The sequence below is a fragment of the Ascidiella aspersa genome, chromosome 3 (assembly GCF_963924565.1).
Source record: "Ascidiella aspersa chromosome 3, kaAscAspe10.2, whole genome shotgun sequence".
Classification (NCBI taxonomy): domain Eukaryota; kingdom Metazoa; phylum Chordata; class Ascidiacea; order Phlebobranchia; family Ascidiidae; genus Ascidiella; species Ascidiella aspersa.
In genome coordinates, this window is record NC_139449.1 from 26,791,030 (window position 1) to 26,811,901 (window position 20,872).

Consider the following 20,872-nt stretch of genomic DNA (forward strand, 5'->3'; position numbering starts at 1 on the left):
CATGCTAAAAGGTGACCCATAGTTGGGTCCACAATTTTTTTTTTTAAATACAATTTTAGATCGTTTTAGCCCGGTTTGTTTATTAATTGATTTTATATAGGTCCCTTAGGCCTTAGGGCTTAAGACACAATGGAAATAACAAATCCAACTGTAAATATGTCAAATTTAAAATATCGTGTCTTGTCAAACTTTTTATATCACAATGCAGAAAAAACGCTAGACATTTCGAGTCACACACGCTTCATGGAAACACGGTTTTGCGTTAGATGCGTTTGACGACGTGGAAACCATTCAAGGTGTTCGCTCCCATGAAAAGATTAGGTCAACACAATATTAAGAAGCGCTATAATCGTCTGGTCATAACTTACTAACGCAGGAGCCTGGAACCTATGGCTCGCGAGCCATGGCTCTTTTGGCGACGCCAAACTATTATTCTAGCTTGATGTGAACAAGACTGCACGTGGCCCAAACCCATTTCCAAACGTATTTTTCCCTTTTTAAGACACGACTAGCAATTTTTTCAGCGCTTCGCGCGAATCCTATTTGTCTCTTGGTGCCCATTTTTCCATTTTACGGAATTTCTTATTGTTTAAAAGGTCATTTTCGTATCACGGAACTCCGTAATCTACGTTTTGAAAACTTAGTCAATGCACGCTTAATAAGCCCTGTCTTTTAAATAAAACAAAATAAACCGCCCTATTTAAAGCAATATTTGTTCCAGAATAAACATCTAGAATTCTAGATGTTCAAACAAGTTATATTCGAAATACAACCAAAAGTATTGAACATTAATGGCTCCCTTAGATAAAACCAACCCCTGTTAACGAATACAGCTTGCTTTGCACAGCTGTGCTAGGATTAACTCAAATTAACATACGCGCTTAAATGTTGCTACTGGAAAACACGAAGCAGTATTTTATTTTACTTGCATTGGGGTAAAATTAAATACAACATGCTTTGTAAACCGCTACCTCCGGTTTAATCATATGGCGATGGGAGGCTTGCCTTTATATTAAAAAAAACGCTTACGTCTTGACATTTTCTTATGATCTCTTTATACTGCGTTTTCGAAGACAAGCGATAGAAACATTATTGTACGTATAGTATATCATTTAGGTTTTTGATCATAACAGAAGTTGAGCGATGAACAAAATAATAAAGTTTTAAAAGCTGTTTATAATTCTTACTTTTAAATATTTTTTTGTTAAACAGCTTTGATGCACTGAAGCTACTCCATAACGGTACTCTTGTATTTACAAATTTTAATACAAGTTTTATTAATATGAGTACCGGTAACAAAGAAGTAACTGACAAATCTGTAAAGTTCAAGCGTCCAAGTTGGCGAAATTCTTGGGACTTTCTGTTCGCGGTGGTTGGAAGTACAGTGGGTCTGGGAAATATTTGGAGGTTCCCCTACTTGTGTTTCAAATATGGTGGTGGTAAGTCGGCGTATTCCAAATTAGTCAAAGTTATTTGCGCAATAACCATTTTTACGCAGAAACACTGGGTTTGTGAAAACTGCCCGTCATATTAAATACTTGTAATTGGTGTGATATTTTGCCCACATGAATGATTTTTCTGGTAAATATTTTCAACTTAAAAAACAACAAAATAAATATGATTTCAATTTTTTCACTTATTTAGGAGCGTTTCTCCTACCCTATCTTTCATTTGCTTTGCTGCTGGGAATTCCCCTTCTTATTCTGGAAACTTCTCTCGGACAGAAACTGCAAGTTGGCCTTACTAAATGTTGGGGAACAGTGCCCATTTTTAAAGGTGAGCTACACCGAAAAGTGTTTTTTTTCCACGAATAAATATATACAAAGAGCATATAATATTTGTACCTGGTTAGAACCACTGCACATTAGCCAACAAATACTTACACTTAAAAAAAAAAAACTGACGATTTGATGTTTTGATTTCAGGCATTGCGTTTGCTCAAATGTTCACGCTGATGTACGCCAACGCATCTTATCCCATCGTATTGGTCTGGTCGCTGAAATACTTTATCAGCAGCTGCTATTCTACCCAGCCTTGGTCCACTTGTGATAATCCTTGGAACACGGAGCGGTGTGTTACGCCAAACAGGACTTTCCAATCTTACGAAACTAATGGTTCCGCTTTAGCTTCGAACAAATCAATTTCGTCTGGCGAAGAATATTGGAAGTAAGTAATAAAACCTCACTAGAAATGATTTTTGGGATAACATCATGGCATGTTTATTAAATTGCTAGATTTCAATTCAGTTTTGTTCACTTTTACCAGAGGTCGCCAAGTTAGGCCTGTGAACAGGTACGACCGTTGGCCTAAGGCAAACTCTGGCGGCCGCGGCATATTGCTTTAATTAGACTGAAACAAGAATAGTGTTAGTTTAGCAAAAAATCTACGGCTGCAAATCTAAACAAATTCTAATGTATTTTCGCAAGAAGCGCATGAATGACTTTGTGTATTTTTTATGTTTCCCTTGTTTAATTATATTCAAGTCCATAGAGATCGACGCAACACTTTTTATATCTGAAATTATAAGAAAGTTTAAAAAATGATGTGCAGCAACGCTAACCTTTGTAAAATAAATACATTCGATACGTTTACAAGTTTAATGTCCTTTAAACAGAAGGGTCAAAACGCAAAACTGTTGATACGGGTTTTGCCAATTTATTGCTTGACGTTGTTTAACTTGCTCTGCTTGCATTTGCAGCCTACAGGTTTTGGGTATTTCTGGTAGCGTGGATAAAATCGGCAGCCCACGACTAGATTTGACTCTACTACTGGTGGCCCTGTGGATAGCCATATACTTCTGCACGTTTAAAGGCATTAAATGGACGGCCCAGGTAAAGTTACATTTAGACATGTGCAATAATTTCGTAGCAGAGCGGATACCGGTGCTAATTGGTAGAATCGGCACTCGTCTGATATAGTGTGGTGGTATCGCTGTTAATTGGCAGCGATATGAATTTGTATATTTAGACCATTACTTGCCATCCTTTACAGAGTTTCCTACTTTTAAATTTTTGTATATGGCCGTATTTGTCCTAATTCTAAATAGAGAAATCAGGTGGCACTGTATAAAGACAAATTGTATTTTGTATATGGCCGTATTTGTCCTAATTCTAAATAGAGAAACTTTATACTTTTATACTTTGACCTGATGAAGCACGGTTGTGCGAAAGCTTGTCGAGAATCAAATACAATTTGTCTTTATACAGTGCCACCTGATTTCTCTACTTTTAAATGAAACTTTCATACGAAACAAAAGAAAAATTTTAGGTCATTTTTTTAACCTAGTAAACAACGTATGTGCAAAACGTTTTATGTATTAGGTTTGCTTATTTAACTAATAGTATTAACGTTATTTGGTTGTGGATCTGACGAATCAAAATGTTTAACAAAGTATCTAATAAATGTTATACTTAAAAAAAATGCTATTTAAAGTATCCTACATCTGTATAGCTATATGGGCTATATCTTATTCCGTAGGTTACCATCGTCCATTTCTCTAACGCATCAGCAACTATTTGTATTGCAATGACATGAACTATTGTTAAGCCTGCTACCTTTTTTCGGGAATTAGAGGATATAATAACCTCAAAAAGCATAATCGATTTAAATATTTCTTCGCTAACGGTGTTTTAGATCGTTTACGTGACTGCGACTCTTCCACTGATCTTTATAGTAATAATCGTTGTTGTGGGAGCAGTACAAGACGGAGCTCTTGATGGAATAACCTTCTACCTGAAACCGGATTTGGCGAAGTTGAAAGATTTAACGGTTGCTTAACGTTGAGAAATTCGTACCAATAATTACGTCAGAACATCAAGTTTCCAATAGTATTGTACCTATAGATGTTTTGTTATTTGAAAGAAAATATAATTCTAAACAAAAATTATAAAATACAATAGGCTGTCAATATCAGCAGTTTCGTTTTGAGCCAGAGATAAATGTTTAAAGGTAATCTAAAAACACGACAATATTTGGTGCATGCAACCTTTTAAAAGGGTTATTTAGTTGTGTTGGTTTCTTCGTCAAAAAGCAGTTTTTATTTTAGGTAAAATTCAACAGGCAAATCATAACATGAAACACTCTTACCAGAAAAACACTCGTTCTGTATGTAGGTTTGGGCGGAGGCCGGCTCGCAAGTTGTTTACTCCTACTCGGTGGCAAACGGCTGTTTGCCTATCCTCGGAAGCTACAACAAACGGAAACACGATTTCTGGAGGTTCGTATTTATCTAATAGTTTATGCTGCGCATTTTTTCAGGTATTTATCAACTAGCCCGGTCAGCCGGCCACTGTATCCTATCAGTTCAATGAAAAAATAGGTTTTTCAGGATTTCTGGCAATTTGACACTGTATTTAATAATGTTTGTTTTCAAAGGGATTCATTTCTGATCGCATTCTGCAATACGCTGACAAGTTTCATCAGCGGGTTTGCCGTGTTTTCAGCACTTGGTTTTATGGCGAAATATCAAGTAAGCACTGTTAGAATTTGGTTTTAGCACTTTAGAATTTGGTTTTAGCACTTTAGAATTTGGTTTTAGCACATTATATAGCTGCAAAGCTATAAAACTGTGACGTCATAAAGTTTTAAAATCACAACGTCAAATTGTAATACTTCATTGGCTGCTTTTAATCAGCTTCAGTGTAGCCTAAACCAGGAGTTCTTAGTCTCTCATAATTCGTCGCCTCTATGCCAAGAGAATATAACAATATAGTTACTCAAGGTTACTCAATTATAAAACATTGGAGCATAATGGTTGGAGGTTGTAGTAAGACGTAATAAGAATTATAAAACAGATTTGTTTTTTCTTATTTACACATGTTGTTTACTTTTTCATCGTGCTTGTTAAGGCAAACAAATCTCATCTATAACCAATCACAATGAATGCAATATTGGCTCTAGATTTTTTTAAATAATGATCAAGACAACAAATTAACCAAAATTTAATGACCTTTCTATACCAAACGTGTTTCATAACAATAATTCGGTACACAGAAATCTTAAACGCAATTGACGCGAAAGCCGAATAGGACTCGGACGCAGAAATAAGCTTATTAAAAGAATAATATATCTAAAATGTTCGCTGAATGTATTAGAATCTTCATATAAAATGTCTCCTACCATTTTTCTTAATCTTGTCTCTGGTGGTTCCTAACAATATCATCAGCGATAACCTGTGCGTCGTAGAACACTACAGTCGACCTCGTGGCTTCATCAGGACCAGGCTTGGCATTCATCGCTTACCCAGAAACTCTGTCTCTACTACCTATTCCGCAGTTCTGGTGCGCGCTCTTCTTCCTTACTTTGTTACTGCTCGGGTTTGACACTCAGGTGAGAAATAGTCACTTTCTACGAAAAGTCCTGGTCTAACCTAATTTAAATTAGTTAGGCAAAGCAGTTGCATTTGCACTTTTTTCTTTCAGCATACTTAAGATAATAGCATCTACCTTGACTAATGCATTCTATGAGTCCCCACGTCGCTTTGCAAACCAAAGCGTAACCAGCTAAATTGCCGGCTAAATTGTGTGCTCACTTTTCAGTTCGTCCAGCAAGAGTGTGCAGTCAGTTTCTTTATGGATTTTTTTCCACGAGTGAGAAAGCGTCGTTGGGGAAAGGAAATCTTCCACGCCGTTTTCTGCTTTTTGGCCTTCCTTGTTGGCCTTTCAATGGTATCTGAGGTTAGTGGTAAAGCGGTTTTCTTATAAAACAAACGACTTGTTTTAATTATTTAAACCTAGGTTTTGTAAAACGTTACCAGTTGCACAAAGGATCAAGTTACATCAAATCCCATTTAAAATCTAAATTTATTCTATGTTTCTAGAACGATTTTATTGTTTTTTTTTCCTTTCTAACCTTTGTTTTGCTGTTAAAAACATTTTTTTCACATTTTGCCGTGTCATTACCTCGTGTTATGCGTCAATAGTGAAACTAAAAAAAACAGTAGTTAAATGGAAGTTGACCACACCATTTTTAGGTATAGTGCAGAGTTCAGCGGCCTATTTAATGTAAAAAGTTTTACGTGCAGGGTGGAGTGTACGTCTTCGAGATATTCAATGGATACGGACTGGCAGGATGGTGCAAGTTTCTCATAGCCTTCTTTGAACTGGTGGCGATAGGCTGGTTTTACGGCATGGACAGGTACTGGGATGAAATGTCGTTGATGGTGGGCGAAAGGAGGGGAAAGTGGTGGATCAAGATATCTTGGAAATATCTGGGACCTTTGGTTTGCACGGTATGCGATCTTTAGTTATCAAACCACGTGTCTAACTGCGAACCACGTGTCTAACTGCGTCTGGACTTGAACCATTAATGAACACAAAAACAAATGTTTTGCCACTAACTAGGATTTTGAGCAAAGTGTTTGTTTAGACTAGAGACTTATACTTCCATTAAAAGAGAAACAAGGCATTTTTTAGTTTTATATTCCCAGAAGCAACTCGTTTTTAATAAAATATTTTTGATACACTAAAGTAGTTTTTTTCTATATACTATTAAAAAATAATGGTTTATCTTTTAATCGAATTCCACTGAAAAGCGCTAAATTTGGTTTAAATCTTGTAAAACACATTCACATCCAACAGGCTCAGTCTTTTAAAAAAATTGATTTTGGTCCCTGTAACGCAGGCTTATGTCGTCTACTACTTTTTCACGAGCGCTCCACTAAGCTACGGCAAATACGAGTATCCCGCTTGGGCGCAAGTCATCGCACATCTCATGAGTCTGTCCTCCGTCGTCCTTATTCCACTCTACGCAGTGTACAAGATAATCAAGACTTGGAACAACGGCGGAAACATTAGAGAGGTTAGACTCTGTTCTGTCTCGCGTTGCATTACCAACTAAGTTAATGTGACTTCTGTTTAAATATTGTTTTCGGTTAAGATTTTTACAAATCGTCCAAAATATATATGGTCTATTCACTTACTTTCTTGTATTAAAAATTTCCTTACTTTTGTTTGCTATGGTCGAAGCAAACGCTGCATTTTCATACAAAAATTTTTTTCTTTGCAGTTGTTCCGTCGCACATTGAACGATTCCGATGGTCACTTACCACCCTCAACCTTCAGATTATTAAATAAATAAGCATTTGGTGTAAAATTGTGTTTTTGTCACTTTCTACAAAAAAACATTTGATGTGTTATATATGTACAGTATCTACCTATGGATTTTAGTAAGACGATTAAAATGATATTAATGGTTTGTTTACTAGCTCGCGTTTGTTGACTGTTAAGGCGAAGTGCTAATTTATTGTAGTACACTTTTGTTTGAGATATTTGTTGATCTGTGTTATGTCCAAACTCTTATATAAAGCCTCGAAATGCTGTATAAGTTGATTTGTCAAGCAATGTTTTTATTATGCAAAATAAGTTATTTCTTTTAATCAAATGTCGTTTTTACCCATGCTAGCCTAAATTGATATATAAGAATCTCACTTATCTTTCAAGTATGTCTTAGCCAATTTGTGTGTCTCATCACATCTTTGTAAAGTAGCTTTTGTATTAAAAGTAACGCCTCTCCGATTTAAAACTTTAACCAAGTATAACATTGGGGTGTTCCTAATGTTACTTCTTTATAACGTCACGTTGTTATGCAACTTTGTGACGTCATCTCTAAAAAACGATATGGCCTTCTCGAAGAAAAAATCCTTAAACCATACGCTCGGTACCGAATCGACAATAAAAATTGTCAAACCAATTTTTCCGCCTCTTGTCCAGCGTAGTAATCAAGCCGTAAGGTGGCAACCAAGAGCAACTTCGCAGTATGCGTTTTGTGACATTCAGATGATCACCAGCCCCTGGAGATAACGCAGGTGTGGTGGTCTGCTGTAAGTTGTTTTTGGTGAGTTGCTTTCTTGTGAGCTGCTAGTATCACTGTTGAAACCTGTCGTGCGCCGTCAAATGCTTTAGTGTTCAACCAGAGTTTTGGTTATTCGAACCGCACTGCAGTGTTTTACGGGTGTGTATTTAGCAACTTTTTGTTGAACATAAAAGTATATCGTTTTATGATATTACAAACTTATGGATACTATGTGGTTTGTTTTAACAACGTTAAAGCAACGCTGCGTACTGTATGTGCTTGAAGTTTATACGGGATTTAGGTTACTTATCATCCACCTATTAATTCGAGAAATGGATTATGTTTGTGCACAATTAGCGATGTTGGGCTAAGAGCTAGATTTACTTCATAAACACAGTTAAGGGCAAGAGAGAAAAGATAATATCACTTCAAACATTTTAAGCTTTACTTCGAAACTTATACTATTTTTAGTTGCCTATATCATTTTAAGTAAGTTATTTGTGAGTTCAAAAGTTGACCATATCTAATGCATTACGCGTTAACGTGACTTTGTCGTGTTAGTACCTTGTTATGTTCCCAGTGGTTTAGGTTACATTCTTGCCTTCATAACCATGTAGTATTGCTCAAATATGTGCAAATCAGCAGTTTCTATAGCATTAAACTATAGCTATACCAGGCAGTCGCAAGAAACCGAAACGCTTGTATAAAGGCCTGGAATCAAGGCTGTCGTACAACTCAATGTAAACAACTATGGGCTGCGCGAGGTCGTCCGTGCAATGGCATGTAAAGCCGCGTACACGACAAGCTGGTTAGTAAATGTTTTACTCACCACAGTCGTCCAAGACATGAAAGGTTCGCGAGAGAGACTGGGGCGTGGCGAAATCGCGGCGACCGAAAAATATTCGCTGTCGCTTTTATATCGCAGTTCACCAAACCTTACTTAAAATTCTCGCTCTCGCTACATTTCCTGTTTTTTGTTAAGCTGGTCGCTCGAGCTTTAAACGAGACACTTCTCGCTGGTCACGCATGATTTGCTTGTGACAGTCCCAGTATTGGTTTTCCACTTGATTTAAGTTGGCATAGCCCTAAATCCGCTCTCAGATAAAACAAAAGTTTGCTCTTCTGGCAAATTTATTCCCCCTTGGTTGTTATAAATACAAGACAACCTGGTTTACCAATTTAGCACGACTGGACATATTTGTGTTGTTATGATCCGTTTTAATAATTTTTTTTTGTAACCAGGCAGGTTGTACTTTTGGTCGTGCCTTGGTCACAGAACTGGTTTAAATGTTAAAATGTCCTGAGTGAATGACGTGACTTATGTAAACGTATATTACCGCTTTTTACTAGTCTTTGTCACTCGGACAAAATGATTAACTACGCCTTTAATATCATATTTTTTTAGGAATATTGGTTATTAACCTCGGTTTTGTTAGTAGGATTACTTGCATTTTTGTGTTTTTAATACTAAATATTAAGCGGATTCTAATAAATTTGGCAACTTTAAAAGTTTAATATCAATGTCCTATGCTTAAGATCTTCGACCAATACTTCAGGTTTTAAAAAAATGATTTTACTTATCGTTTAAAAGTGCAAGCAACGTGTTGTGGTTTATTAAAGTTTGTCACATTGGTTTGTATGTTATCGTAAAATAAATCCTTGAACGATTGATCACTTGCTATGTCGTTGTACCCAGGTATATCGTATATAGCCGTAAGCTCTATATATTCTTCACTCGAGTTAGTTCCTCATCTGTATGCTTTGCGGGGCGCGTTGTGTGTTCAATAAGCTAAAAACACTCCTCGATTTTGTCGATGACGAAAATATATTGAGGTTTAGCCGAACATCCAGCACTTCGTTTTTCTGGCCGGCCTTTTTGCCCGGCGAAAAAGAAAGAAAAATCTTATATGCGAGCCTGTCATTCAACGCCTTGGGTGTGTTAATTGGGCGCGTAATGAAGCTTTCGTTTAATTTGAGCGAAAATCGATATGCCTCGCTGTGGCCGAGTCATGTATTATCGCTAGTTGGCCGAAACCTGAGATCGTGAATGGCAAGCTCGCGTGAGGAAAATCCTAGCCCACCCATGGGAATAGATTGGCGCGCGTTTTTGAAAGAACTTGTTTTGAATTTGCACCACGTGTGTTGGTGTGGTGAGGTGGACCGGCGACGCTGATAAACTTACCGTCAATCAACGTCATTTGGTTATTTTGTGTCTGACATACGTTGGTATGCATACACCAAGCGGAGATTTAACCTGTACAAAGTGGAATTTCTTTGAAGAAGTTATCACTGAATCTTGGTAATAAAAAGTCAACATTTGTTAGAATGTTAGCCGAATTTCCTTACTTAGATGGTAAATCGAATCATAGTTGAAGCAGCTTCAATCCAGTTAGAAATTCAAGTTCTTGTGATTTATGTCATCAAAATGACTTAAGCTGGTCGATTTTAATTTTAAAGGACATTGTTCGAAGATCGAATATTTGTTTTTCAAAACCGCGATTGAATAAGAAACAATATTTTGTTTAAAGTGTTTTCCTAATTTGATTTTTTTCAGTCTTAGTAATCCATAGTGAATTGCATTTAAGGTCTCACCATCAATGCTTTTTATACAAATATAAGTAACCATTTTTTTTGCAGAAAATACAAATCTTTTGTACCATGTTAAACTGGCTGTCAAGTAAAATGATTGTCATAATAGTAGTATCGTTTTTACTAGATGGCCTTATCGTTTTCTGTTTTGGTTGCATCATTGCGCAATCACGCCGACAGGGGCTCTATCATATCGGCCTACGTCTGTATTTGTTTACATCTGACAAACAGGGTTTTGCCGGGTCGGGAACTCGTCTTCTCTAATCGGTGGTAAACAGGCTGCAATTACATGAAGCAAGACAGCGAGCGAATCTGCCACACGCGAATCGTTCACAAAACCTGGTCTTTACTTTGGCAATGCCAATTACCTAACTCGTCAGGTCGAGGTAAAAACGAGGATGATGTATAGTTAAGGCCATATCTACCAATTTGGAATGTCCCATACTTCGTATTTTATTCCGATGCCTAGCCTGCAACACACGTTTAAAGAAAAAATTATTAGGCCCACTTGATTATTTGTTTTACCGAAATTGATTAAATTTCACATAAATTTTGTTTGGTTATTGAAACGGTACCAATACCAAACACACAGAATCCTATGTATGACTAATATATGTACCAAAAGTAAACAACCAGTTGAGGTAATTCACTTGAAACCAATTTTATCGGACACGCAGGATTGGTAAACATAAGAATTTTTTTAAACATCGACAAGTTTGGTCTTGGGCCTTCAAATTGTTCATTTTTTGTTTTTATATGACTTCTCAAACACGAAGGGTTTGCGTTTTTAGCAGGTCAATCAATGCCACTTGTTTAAGTTCTTATTTACTCCCAACGCTAATTCACGATTGAGTTTTCGGTAACGTTATCCCGCATTGACAAAATGACCTGAAGAAATCTACGCTTCAGTGGTTTCCCTTTCATCCAAAATGACATCATCGTAGAATTCCCAGACATCCTGGAAAGCAAATACGTCATCAAAACATGTAGCTTAAATGTGTCGAAATGTGAGATGTAGGCCACTACAACAACCTAAAAGAAAAAAATCTTGTGCGCGTCAGATTTTGTCGCCAATGATTAATACGAATACAATTACCGGCATTTCAGCCTTTCCGATCCAACGGTATTTAGAGCGGATTATATTTTGTTGTATAGCAAAGTATGCTTCTCCGGCCGTAGGCTACGCAGCGTTCCACCACTCCATTGCTTTTCTTTGCGGCTTAGCGCTTCGGCTGTGACGTAATCGCTGAGCTGCAGACTTACAAGTTGGAGTTGCCAGTGCGAAACCGATGGTTAAAATTCCTTGGTCGCCTTCGTTGTGGCTGAGCGATGTGCCGAGGCCAGTTCTTCACGCCCGTCCAATTGCTGTCCATTTTCTTGGTTACGCTCGAGTGCCCGGCAAATGACCTAGGCGACGTCCGATTACAAACTGCTGGGACTCAAGTCGCTTCCACAAAATTCACTTAACCGGCTGCTTTTAGATATTTACGATTTATCAATACAGGTTTACGGCGCTCGTAGGTATGCGAGCTATTTCACGGTGCTCGGTATTTTGAGCACAGGAAATCGAAGCCACCGTACAATTGTCGCGATTGAACGTCGCGCTTTGTCAAAGGCAACAAGTGTTTTTTTTGTTGTGTGTTTTCTTTGCAAGTGTAGGCGCGAAGGCCACCGATGAAACTTGGTTTGATATTAAGCGGCTAATTATATGTTTGTCGGCGAAATTTACATGTTTGGGTTGTAAAATTCGGGTCTACGTGTTGACTCTTTTACTGTCTTCTTCCAAGTTCTAAATGGAGGCCTAAGTTTGTGTTATCTTCAAACGGCGAAACAGCGGCGTAGATGTCCCGAGGCGGTGCACATTCTTTTATAGCTTTATTGAGGCATAAACGCGTCGCGGCGGCCGCGGGAGTCCAGAGAACTCCTTATTGTTGTTATGTGCAGTTAGTTAGTGCTTTCCTATCGGTTTGGTAGCTCCGCTAAGAGCTATTTGCTAATTGCGCTTTTACGAAGGGAGTTGGAAAAGGCGTGTGTTGACATTTCTCCAGCGGCAAGAAAGTACACTTCGTATTACATAGCTGTTATAGTATAATATAGGATTTGACATTGCTCGTGGAAAAACTACAACTTTTTAAAGTATGTTTCAACAGACTTGGGCGCTGTATAATAAAAACAAGTTGAAGTTCTCAAATCAGATTACAAGTTACTAATAATCACAAATTATATTTTGTGTTTCCAGTTTTAATTAGTGGGCATTTATTTGACATTTTAAAGTACTTCCTGCAGAAAAACCATTTGTTCCAAAGATAGTAGATGCATTGAATTGCATGTGGATTTTTTAGTTAATGGGACATGGAAACTATAGAACTGACACCTGAGCTTGTGTTTGAGCGAGTAAGTGAAGTGGGTTCTCCTCCCTCATCAATGCTGTCGGTAGGTCATGTTTATTTTCACTTGTACAATAACAAATAACAAACTCCTTGGTGTCTAACTGGTGGCTAAGTAAATAGCGCTGAATTGTAGGTTGTGTCACCCATTTTTTGAAAATTACAATAAGCATAGAGCATGGTAAATGGTCTTGAACCTTTGGTTTGGATCAATAATAATTACACTTTTTGAGGTATATAGTATTATAATGATGTGAGAATTTACGTAAGTGTCACAACGTGTTTAGCGGTAAATATATATTTGAATTAGTGTGTTATTTGCTTGCTACCCACACGTGACACATTATCAGGTAATTTACTTGCTTTTAACTAACTAACTATTGTGTTTTTCAAATGTAGTAAAACTGTTAAAAAAACAATTCAATTAGAAATTTAATTTAATAAATGTCTGCTGTCTTTTTAATGCTTTAACAATATATATATATATATATATATATCTTGAGAAAATAATTCATTGGTTCAAAATTATACTGATGTTTTTAGCTTTGCGAACAAGTTGATATTTTTTAACTGTTTCCTTTTTAAATTTGTCCGCATAATTTATTAGATGTGATCTCTTTAAGTTTTTTAATAATTCAGAAGCTGAGGTGGCCTAGCACTGCCATGCTTCCCTTCCCTTATACTAATGCATTGTTATTCAGATATTACTTAAAGTTATCTCAATTGAAAGATTTTCTGTTAAGAGACAACTTTATTAACTTGCAATTTATGTCTATTTGTGAAGAAGCTAATTTGTTGTTTTAACTCTGTGATTCTTTAACTCCTGTGAACTTTTTCAGTTTTGTTCACCACTTCACCCCCTACCACAAAATGCATTCAATTCACCTGTTATATCCCAAATATACATACTGATGTTTTATGTTTTTTGTACATTGTACCAAATCTACCTAACCTATATATTGCAATTAAAAAAACCTCCTTCATATGTATACTTAAGAGGATACAAAAATCGCTGAAAGCAAGAAATGTATCATCTGGTCTATTATTGGAATCCATGAAAATTGAATTGAAATTAAATCATTCACCCAATATTCACCTCTATCGTGCAAAAAATTCTTTAACCTTGGGGTGAACCATTAACCCGTTTATAAAACAGGTTTTTACTAATAGCATCTATAATTTTATAACTATATTTGTAATTGGTTTTCAGTATAATTCAGCAAGGGGCAGTTCACTGAGCGGCAGTGGCTCTTCCCGAAGACACACCGACACTATGCCTTCGCCACGAAGTGATCGTCACTCGCTCAAAAAGAGAGCACTTTCACCCCTGGCCTCGGATTACTCCCCAAGTAGAAACAAAACAGTGGAAGATGCAGTCCCGAAAGTTCGCCAGGATCGCGGATACTATTCTTTGGGTTCTGGGATTGCCAAGGCGTCAAAGCTTAACAAGGCAAAAGCAACCAAGCCTTCCGAATATGGAGTCGCCATTAGCATAAAAGGGATAAAAGGTGTTTTTTAGAAAAAAATTACTCTATTTTTTAAATCTGATTTTTATTTTAACATAGCAGAGTTTTTTTGTTTAATTTTATTTAACTTCCAACGTCCAACCCCAGTTTAACACATCAGTTGAAAGATTACAGCAACCAATTTGCAAAACCAACATTATATCCATCTAAATTTACCAACAGTATTTTGTTCTTACATTTTGTCCACCCTTATGTTCCACAGGCCACCCTTTTGTGATACTTGAAGATAAGGAGAACCACCGGCACATGGTTCCAGCGCCAGATCACCAGCAGGACTCTGCTAGTGATAACTCTGATAAGAAACTACACAACGGACATGTGTCTGAGCCAGGTTTGTGTGATTGAAAGTTTGTTTTGTAGGTGCTTGAATAAAGGTGGTCCTTGTAATCTACATAATTTCTAAATTACAGACAGCTGTGTAACTCAGCTAAATAATTAACAGTGAATTTGTAATTATGAAGAATCTCAAACAGTTCCGGTACTTACATATATTTTTTTTAGCATCTACATATTTCTAGATAAATATATATATGTTTATTCAAAGAGCCCAAATATTTCCATGCCAAAATTTTGCTTTTTCCATATAGATATATTTAAAGAATTGTATAAATTATTAAATTCTAATAAGTTAAATAATTAATTTACATAGCTATGTATATTTGCCTTGTTGAATATTTGAACCAATAATAATTGGATTTATCATCAGTATTTTATTACCAAATAGGTTTATTGATTTTTCCTTTGACTTCAAATAAATTGCGCCTGCCTACTAAACTAAGTGGTAAAAGATCAATAAAGAAACAGGAAATTTTGACAGGCAATAAGCTTCCTTAATTGGCCATATCTACATGAGAAAACCCAGCAGTGCAATCCATCAGACAAGCTATTTGTCAAATAAGTAAAGCTTATTACATTTATTTCCATGGCACACCTAATACATGATACAAGTTTTCCATTTATTTCTTTTAAGCTACATAGGTTTGACACTAATTAAATTAAAATATATATTTGTCACTTCACTTGTAATGAATTGTTGCACATAAATATGTAGATAATCAAATAAGATTAATTGTTGTCTATTGCTTATTGTACGAAATGTTTACTGCAAATATGCTTGAGTGTGGTCAGTTTTTAGCTGTTATGTTTTAAACTTGATGTTTAACCACTCTAATTATTTAATTTAGGAGTTTACATAAGTACTATTCTCAAATAAAATTCAATATAGATAAATCGTCGGTGTAGAACCAAACAGGGCTATGTCCAATTTTAATAAAAAATTTTTTTTAATTTTATTGTATTGGACATAGCTCTTTTAAAAAAATATATTTTCATAGCCTATATCTCAAGTTTATAAGGTCTATGTCAAAATGTAATTTCTCCCCCCAAAAAAAATTCAGATCCAAACTGGTCTATGTCCATGTGTGGACATAAACCAATGTGCTATGCAAAACATGTTTGTCTTAAAGTCCACAAAGTTTAACTTATTTTTGGATTTGGTGACCAACATTTGTTTACATTGTGGTTTTAAGCATAGTATCACAATCTACATAAATTGTATTTATACCATTTAATACTTATGTACACTGTACACACAATTGTCATATTGGGTAAAATCCGACAAATAATCTAAATCAGTGGTTTCCAACCAGGGTTCCGCAATTTTTAAATTGTTTAGCTAATTGAGGCGTGTTTAGTACACTGGGGTTCCTCGAGCCAGTTGAAATATTGCACTGGGGTTCCCCGAGCCAGTGAAATGTTTCCATAGGGTTCCACTCCAGCAAAAAGGTTGAAAAGCACTGATCTAAATCAGGCTTGTTAATGTTAACATAAAACATTCAGTGCCATGTATTAGGTACATTTTTTTTGTTTTTATATCTACACAAACCAAGCCACCCTGTGAGAAAAGATTAGCAAATTGAAAACTGAAGAAGTTATGCTGGCTTTTGTGTACGCTAGCCAAATTCCTCTATTGCAAAAAATCCCCAAATATTATCATGTGGGTCTTAGTTCAAACAGGTCTTGCGTTTAACAACTTTTTTTCTCGGGTTGTCAAGCCTTATTGGTAAAAATAAACAATACGTGAGACAACAGGTGTGGGTATTACCCTGGTTAAACAAAACTTGACTGAAATTTTTGTAATCGAACAAAAAATAAGAATTTAGCATAAATAAGTTTGAATTTAATTGATGATCCACTTCGTACGCATCCATATGTTTTTACAAATGTTGGATAATTTTTGTCCAGAAATAATCCTAACAAATCTAACCATGTAAGATTACTGCGGAATGGAAAGCACCTTAAAGTTGGAGTCAGAAACGAAAACGTCAAAATTAAAAAATAAGTTTAGGTTGTGAGACAACAGGTGTGGGTAGAATAGATTAGTGGTTCCCAACCTGGGGGTGGCATATTTTTTTTATTTGCGGTAAAACAGTCGTTAAATATATCTTAAACCGCAAATTTAGGTACTTGTGCATACTTATGGCTTAAATCGGGACATTCCGGATAATAAAATACATTTTTTCCGCCTTGGTACATGTGACCGGACTCAAAATTTCATTTGGGTTGTCGACTCTAGTTGTATATATTATATAATTAGAAGTAATGAAATTGGTTCTGGACAAAATTTTTCAAAATTTCAATAAATTTCAGACGCAAAACGTACATAATATGGTTCATGTAATTAGGTTTGCACTGTAATGATATTAATGCTAATTTGTTATGTTTTGTTCACTTATATAAAAGTTCAGTGTCAAAGAGAATTTTGTCGCTAATGGAAAACTTATGGAAAGTGAGATAGCTTTTATTTATAAGTTGGCAAACTTGTAACACTTTTTTATGTTGATATTATTTGGGTCGCAGTGAAAAATGGTTGAGAAACACTGCGTTTCATTTTCAGTTTGAATTACAAATCCTCTGTTAATTGATATAGTTTGAGTTTTTTTTCTTGCCTGTATTTTTTACTTTTTTGCCATTTTCATTTATAAATTGTGATATTCATTTTCAGTTTGAATTACAGCCTTCTACCTATTTACCTTTATTGTTTATTTACAATGATTTTTGCAGTAAAAAATATTTTTAGAAGAAATGCATGTGTATCTGTCGTTTGGTTTCACTTTACATCTCTGGTTTGCATCTTCCAGGTGTAAAATGTTTGTGACATATTCCCCCAACAACCCAGGTGTCCTCACGGGCGTCAGAGTGTTAATGTCAAATGTGTAACAATCTTATTGTTTAACTGGTCAGTTAAAAATACCATGCATAACTCTTTATTTACAACAACTGGTTTTGTGTTAGGCACCGGCCAGTGTTTTTTTTAAAAGGTTTTTGGGGGACTGAAACGGTCCCCCAAATTTCTCCAGCGGTTTCCCAAATTTTGGACTTGCAACTTTTTGGTATTTAAATGAAACACTTGCGGTCTCTTAAAACTACTTAGCGGTCACCTAAACCAAACCTTACAAAAACCCTGGGCACCGGTAATGTATTCAGTATTACTTGGTAAATGAAACATAGTTAATAGGTAGGTATAGTGTGATTAATGCGGAAATTTATAAGTGAATAAAAATTGTTCAACCCAAATGGCACGGAGCACCCATATGTATTTCTGAAGGTTTATTTACATAACAGCATTAAAAATTTTTTGAAACAGTTATTTACTAAAATATGGGGCTAAGTCCTAAACCAAAATTATCCATTTTGAAAAATTTTGGAACCAAATTGGGCTATGTCCAAAAAGGGGGCAAAAAAAAAATAAGGGGGGTCCGACATGGTATGCATTGGTAACCATGAATAGTTTCATTGGCATTGCTTTTGAGTGGATATTATAAAACAGACATAAACCGCTAAAAAAAACGTTTTGTCGTTTAACTCAAAACGTTGAAAATGGACATAGCCCAGTTTGGTTCTACACCGACGAAATATTCAAATGCACTTTATTAAAAGTATTTTCCATTGCCATTCTACATTTATACACCGACTAAGCTCCAATGTGTAAACAGTTGTGGTTTTGTTGTTCTAAGCAGAAGAACCTACTCCAAAGGCGCCGCCGCGTAAATCTGGAACTTTAGGCAAGGATTGGAAAAGCAAACAGCCCGACAACCAACGCAGTAAACCTGATGTTGTGCATGAACCGCCATCAAGGGCCAAGTCATTGACACGGCCCGCTCCAAAAACAAACAACAGCCCTTCTGAACCGCCAAACAGATTGGTGAAGGTAGGCAGACAGCTTTTTGTACTTTGTGGTATAGCTGCGTTTTGGGTGTTATAGCTGTATGCTGCATTAAACTTAATTTGGAAATGTTCTATGGCTATACACTACAGTGCTAGCCTATTTTAAATCAGCCCTTCCAAGGTTAATTACACCTAGTTTAGAAATCAACAGATATATCTTCTTAGCCATCAGAAATTAAAGCCCAACAGAAGGCAAACAAATCCCCAGCAACATCCAGTCTACACATGCGCTCTCCCAGAGCCAGAAATGCCCATGATAAGGGTCCTGCCTCAATTCGATCCAGGAGTTTGTCACCAAACCGGGCTCTGGCCAGCAGCAAGGCTAACAGGTTAGATTAATATTCCATACATTGCATGTGATTGTGTGTGATGTATGTTTATGTTAATTTATGTGTTTGAAACCTACCTATTTTTTTATATTAAAATAGATTAATTTATTTATAGGATATAACATATAATAGTATATATTTATGGTGTGACCCCTGAACTATATACTGTATATATATTGACTTGTTATAAAAACATATTCAAAAGTGTTTTATGTTATGTTAAGGCAAAATATAAAATATAACAATCTTGAAAAAGTTGTTTTTTTGAAAATCTACATTTGGGTGGAAATGTGAAGATTGCTTGAATGTCAAACATTCCCAGCATTTGTTTGCTTAAGGGCGCTGCATCGTTTGTTTTGCGCTAGAAGAGCTTTAGTTGTAAAGGTGTTCCCTCTCCCTACTGCAATGTTTGCATGTAGGTCAAGAAGCACGTCGCCACCACGAAGGGGCCGCAGTCGCACCGTGGACCAAAATAACATGCAACCTGTGTCCAACTTGATTGGGTTTTTTGAAACCGGCGACCCAAATGAAGTAGTTGTAAGTTAAGTTTACAAAATTCTTAGGAAAAAACTTAAGCAAAATATATAAACAATGGTAATTTACTGTTTTAATGTAGTTATGAAGCAAAGGTGACATGTTACAGGGTAACTAGCAAATTTATTTGGCCTGTTCAACATAAATGTGGACAAAAGTCAGAACTATATATCAATGTAATTAATTTTAGTTAAAAATATCCAGAAAATTTTCACTGGTGTTTTTACCTTATTCTTAACTTCTATGTGGTAGAAAAAAGGAAAAATTCACCTTAAACAAGATCTTTGTTCACCTGGTAAACTATCACTCACACCCCAACTGAAAGGGTGTGCGGTCATACTGTCATAGGTCACTTCTGTTACAGTCTGCCTATCGCTGACTGTACTATGTTCAGCCTACTCAATCAAAACAGTTTCCATCTGGTTGCCTTTCTTGGGCTGTTGCCTTTCTTGGGCTGTTGCCTTACCTTTGTGGTGTATTTTGATATTTTTGTTTTTCGTTGCTTTGTTTGGAAACACTTAAACACCTCAATTAATGTTTAGTGTTTGCTTTTGCCTGCAATTTTACGGTTTCATGGGGTAATCCTATCCAATTCCAATTCGGTTTTGCTAATGTTTACTTATTTCTTATGTTTGACGCTCTAATTTAGTACATTTTCCATTTAGATTTTTTAACACAACTTTTGGCAATTTTAACTTATTTTTGCAAAAATATAATATTACTTAAAACTATTTTGTCACATTTCAAGAGTTAAAAAAGAGAGTTTTTAGCAAAGTCAGAGTACAACATTTAAAGCAGTTATTTCATAAACATTTCAATTGCAATCGTTGTCATCAAGCCATCTAAAAAATATATTTTTTAATGCGTTTATTCCAGCCTCCAAAACCAAAGGTTGCACAGTCAAGACCTGGCAGGGTTTCCCAACGTCCAAGATATGAGAGCCCCAGGTAAGTTGCTTTTATTTCTTTTCCTGTAAGTTGCATTTCTTTCCTCCCATATTTTGTAGTGAATATTTAATTTTGAATTTATATTTTTCTTATGGTACCCTTTTTAATTTAAATTCAATATTTTTCCTATTTATTGTTTAAACATATTATTTTTTATTTATTTATTTTTAAGATTTTATAATACTTTGCAGCAAAAACACGTCACCCTTTGAGCGTAGACCTCGCATAGACAGCAAGGAGGTGGAGGTCACTCCAGCATCAAAGAAGACCGGCCTTACAGTTACAACAGCCACCGTTCCATCAAAACCAGGAACCACTCCTGTTGGCAGGTATTTATCTAGTTTTATTTAAGCCATTTTCTATTTGACCGATCACTCGTTGATATTTAATGAGGTTTAGTATATTGAAACAGAAGACTACTCTAGCAAAGCTAGCAATTCAGGTCAGACAATACTACAAGATCTTAAAAGATTAATGGTGAAAATAACGGCCCAAATAGACGTTAAAAGCGACATGCTTTATTTTCAAACGTTTCGGCAATT

The 20,872-nt window shown here is 35.9% G+C and overlaps 2 protein-coding genes across 3 annotated transcripts in view; both read left to right on the forward strand.

The window, feature by feature from the left end:
- Positions 1-1,217: 1,217 nt before the first annotated feature.
- LOC146161237 (sodium- and chloride-dependent betaine transporter-like) lies at positions 1,218-8,008 on the forward strand. 2 transcript variants are annotated; one of them, XM_083383873.1, is made up of 12 exons: positions 1,218-1,439; positions 1,645-1,776; positions 1,926-2,166; positions 2,699-2,831; positions 3,634-3,768; positions 4,113-4,216; positions 4,375-4,468; positions 5,185-5,328; positions 5,538-5,675; positions 6,023-6,229; positions 6,622-6,798; positions 7,006-8,008. In XM_083383873.1, the coding sequence occupies exons 1-12, from the start codon at positions 1,283-1,285 to the stop codon at positions 7,075-7,077; spliced, it is 1,734 nt and encodes a 577-aa protein (XP_083239999.1). In that variant the 5' UTR covers positions 1,218-1,282; the 3' UTR covers positions 7,078-8,008. The 2 variants fall into 2 exon arrangements, with proteins under 2 accessions (XP_083239999.1, XP_083240000.1); XM_083383874.1 differs by lacking the exon at positions 3,634-3,768.
- A 4,640-nt stretch (positions 8,009-12,648) lies between these two features.
- LOC146161238 (uncharacterized) overlaps positions 12,649-20,872 on the forward strand; it is an 80,146-nt gene continuing 71,922 nt past the window's right edge. The window contains exons 1-8 of the mRNA XM_083383546.1: positions 12,649-12,813; positions 13,978-14,275; positions 14,496-14,624; positions 18,313-18,503; positions 18,686-18,849; positions 19,269-19,386; positions 20,260-20,330; positions 20,522-20,659. Of these exons, the coding sequence (XP_083239672.1) occupies positions 12,733-12,813; positions 13,978-14,275; positions 14,496-14,624; positions 18,313-18,503; positions 18,686-18,849; positions 19,269-19,386; positions 20,260-20,330; positions 20,522-20,659 (1,190 nt within the window). The 5' untranslated portion in view covers positions 12,649-12,732. The remainder of the gene's footprint in view (positions 12,814-13,977; positions 14,276-14,495; positions 14,625-18,312; positions 18,504-18,685; positions 18,850-19,268; positions 19,387-20,259; positions 20,331-20,521; positions 20,660-20,872) is intronic.

What these genes read in the sequence shown, in the direction of transcription:
- LOC146161237 (XM_083383873.1), top strand. Translation starts at nt 1,283, where the DNA reads ATGAGTACCGGTAACAAAGAAGTAACTGACAAATCTGTAAAGTTCAAG. An exon ending in GTGTTTCAAATATGGTGGTG is followed by an intron (nt 1,440 to 1,644) that starts GTAAGTCGGCGT and finishes TCACTTATTTAG; the next exon opens with GAGCGTTTCTCCTACCCTAT. An exon ending in TGCTCGGGTTTGACACTCAG is followed by an intron (nt 5,329 to 5,537) that starts GTGAGAAATAGT and finishes CTCACTTTTCAG; the next exon opens with TTCGTCCAGCAAGAGTGTGC.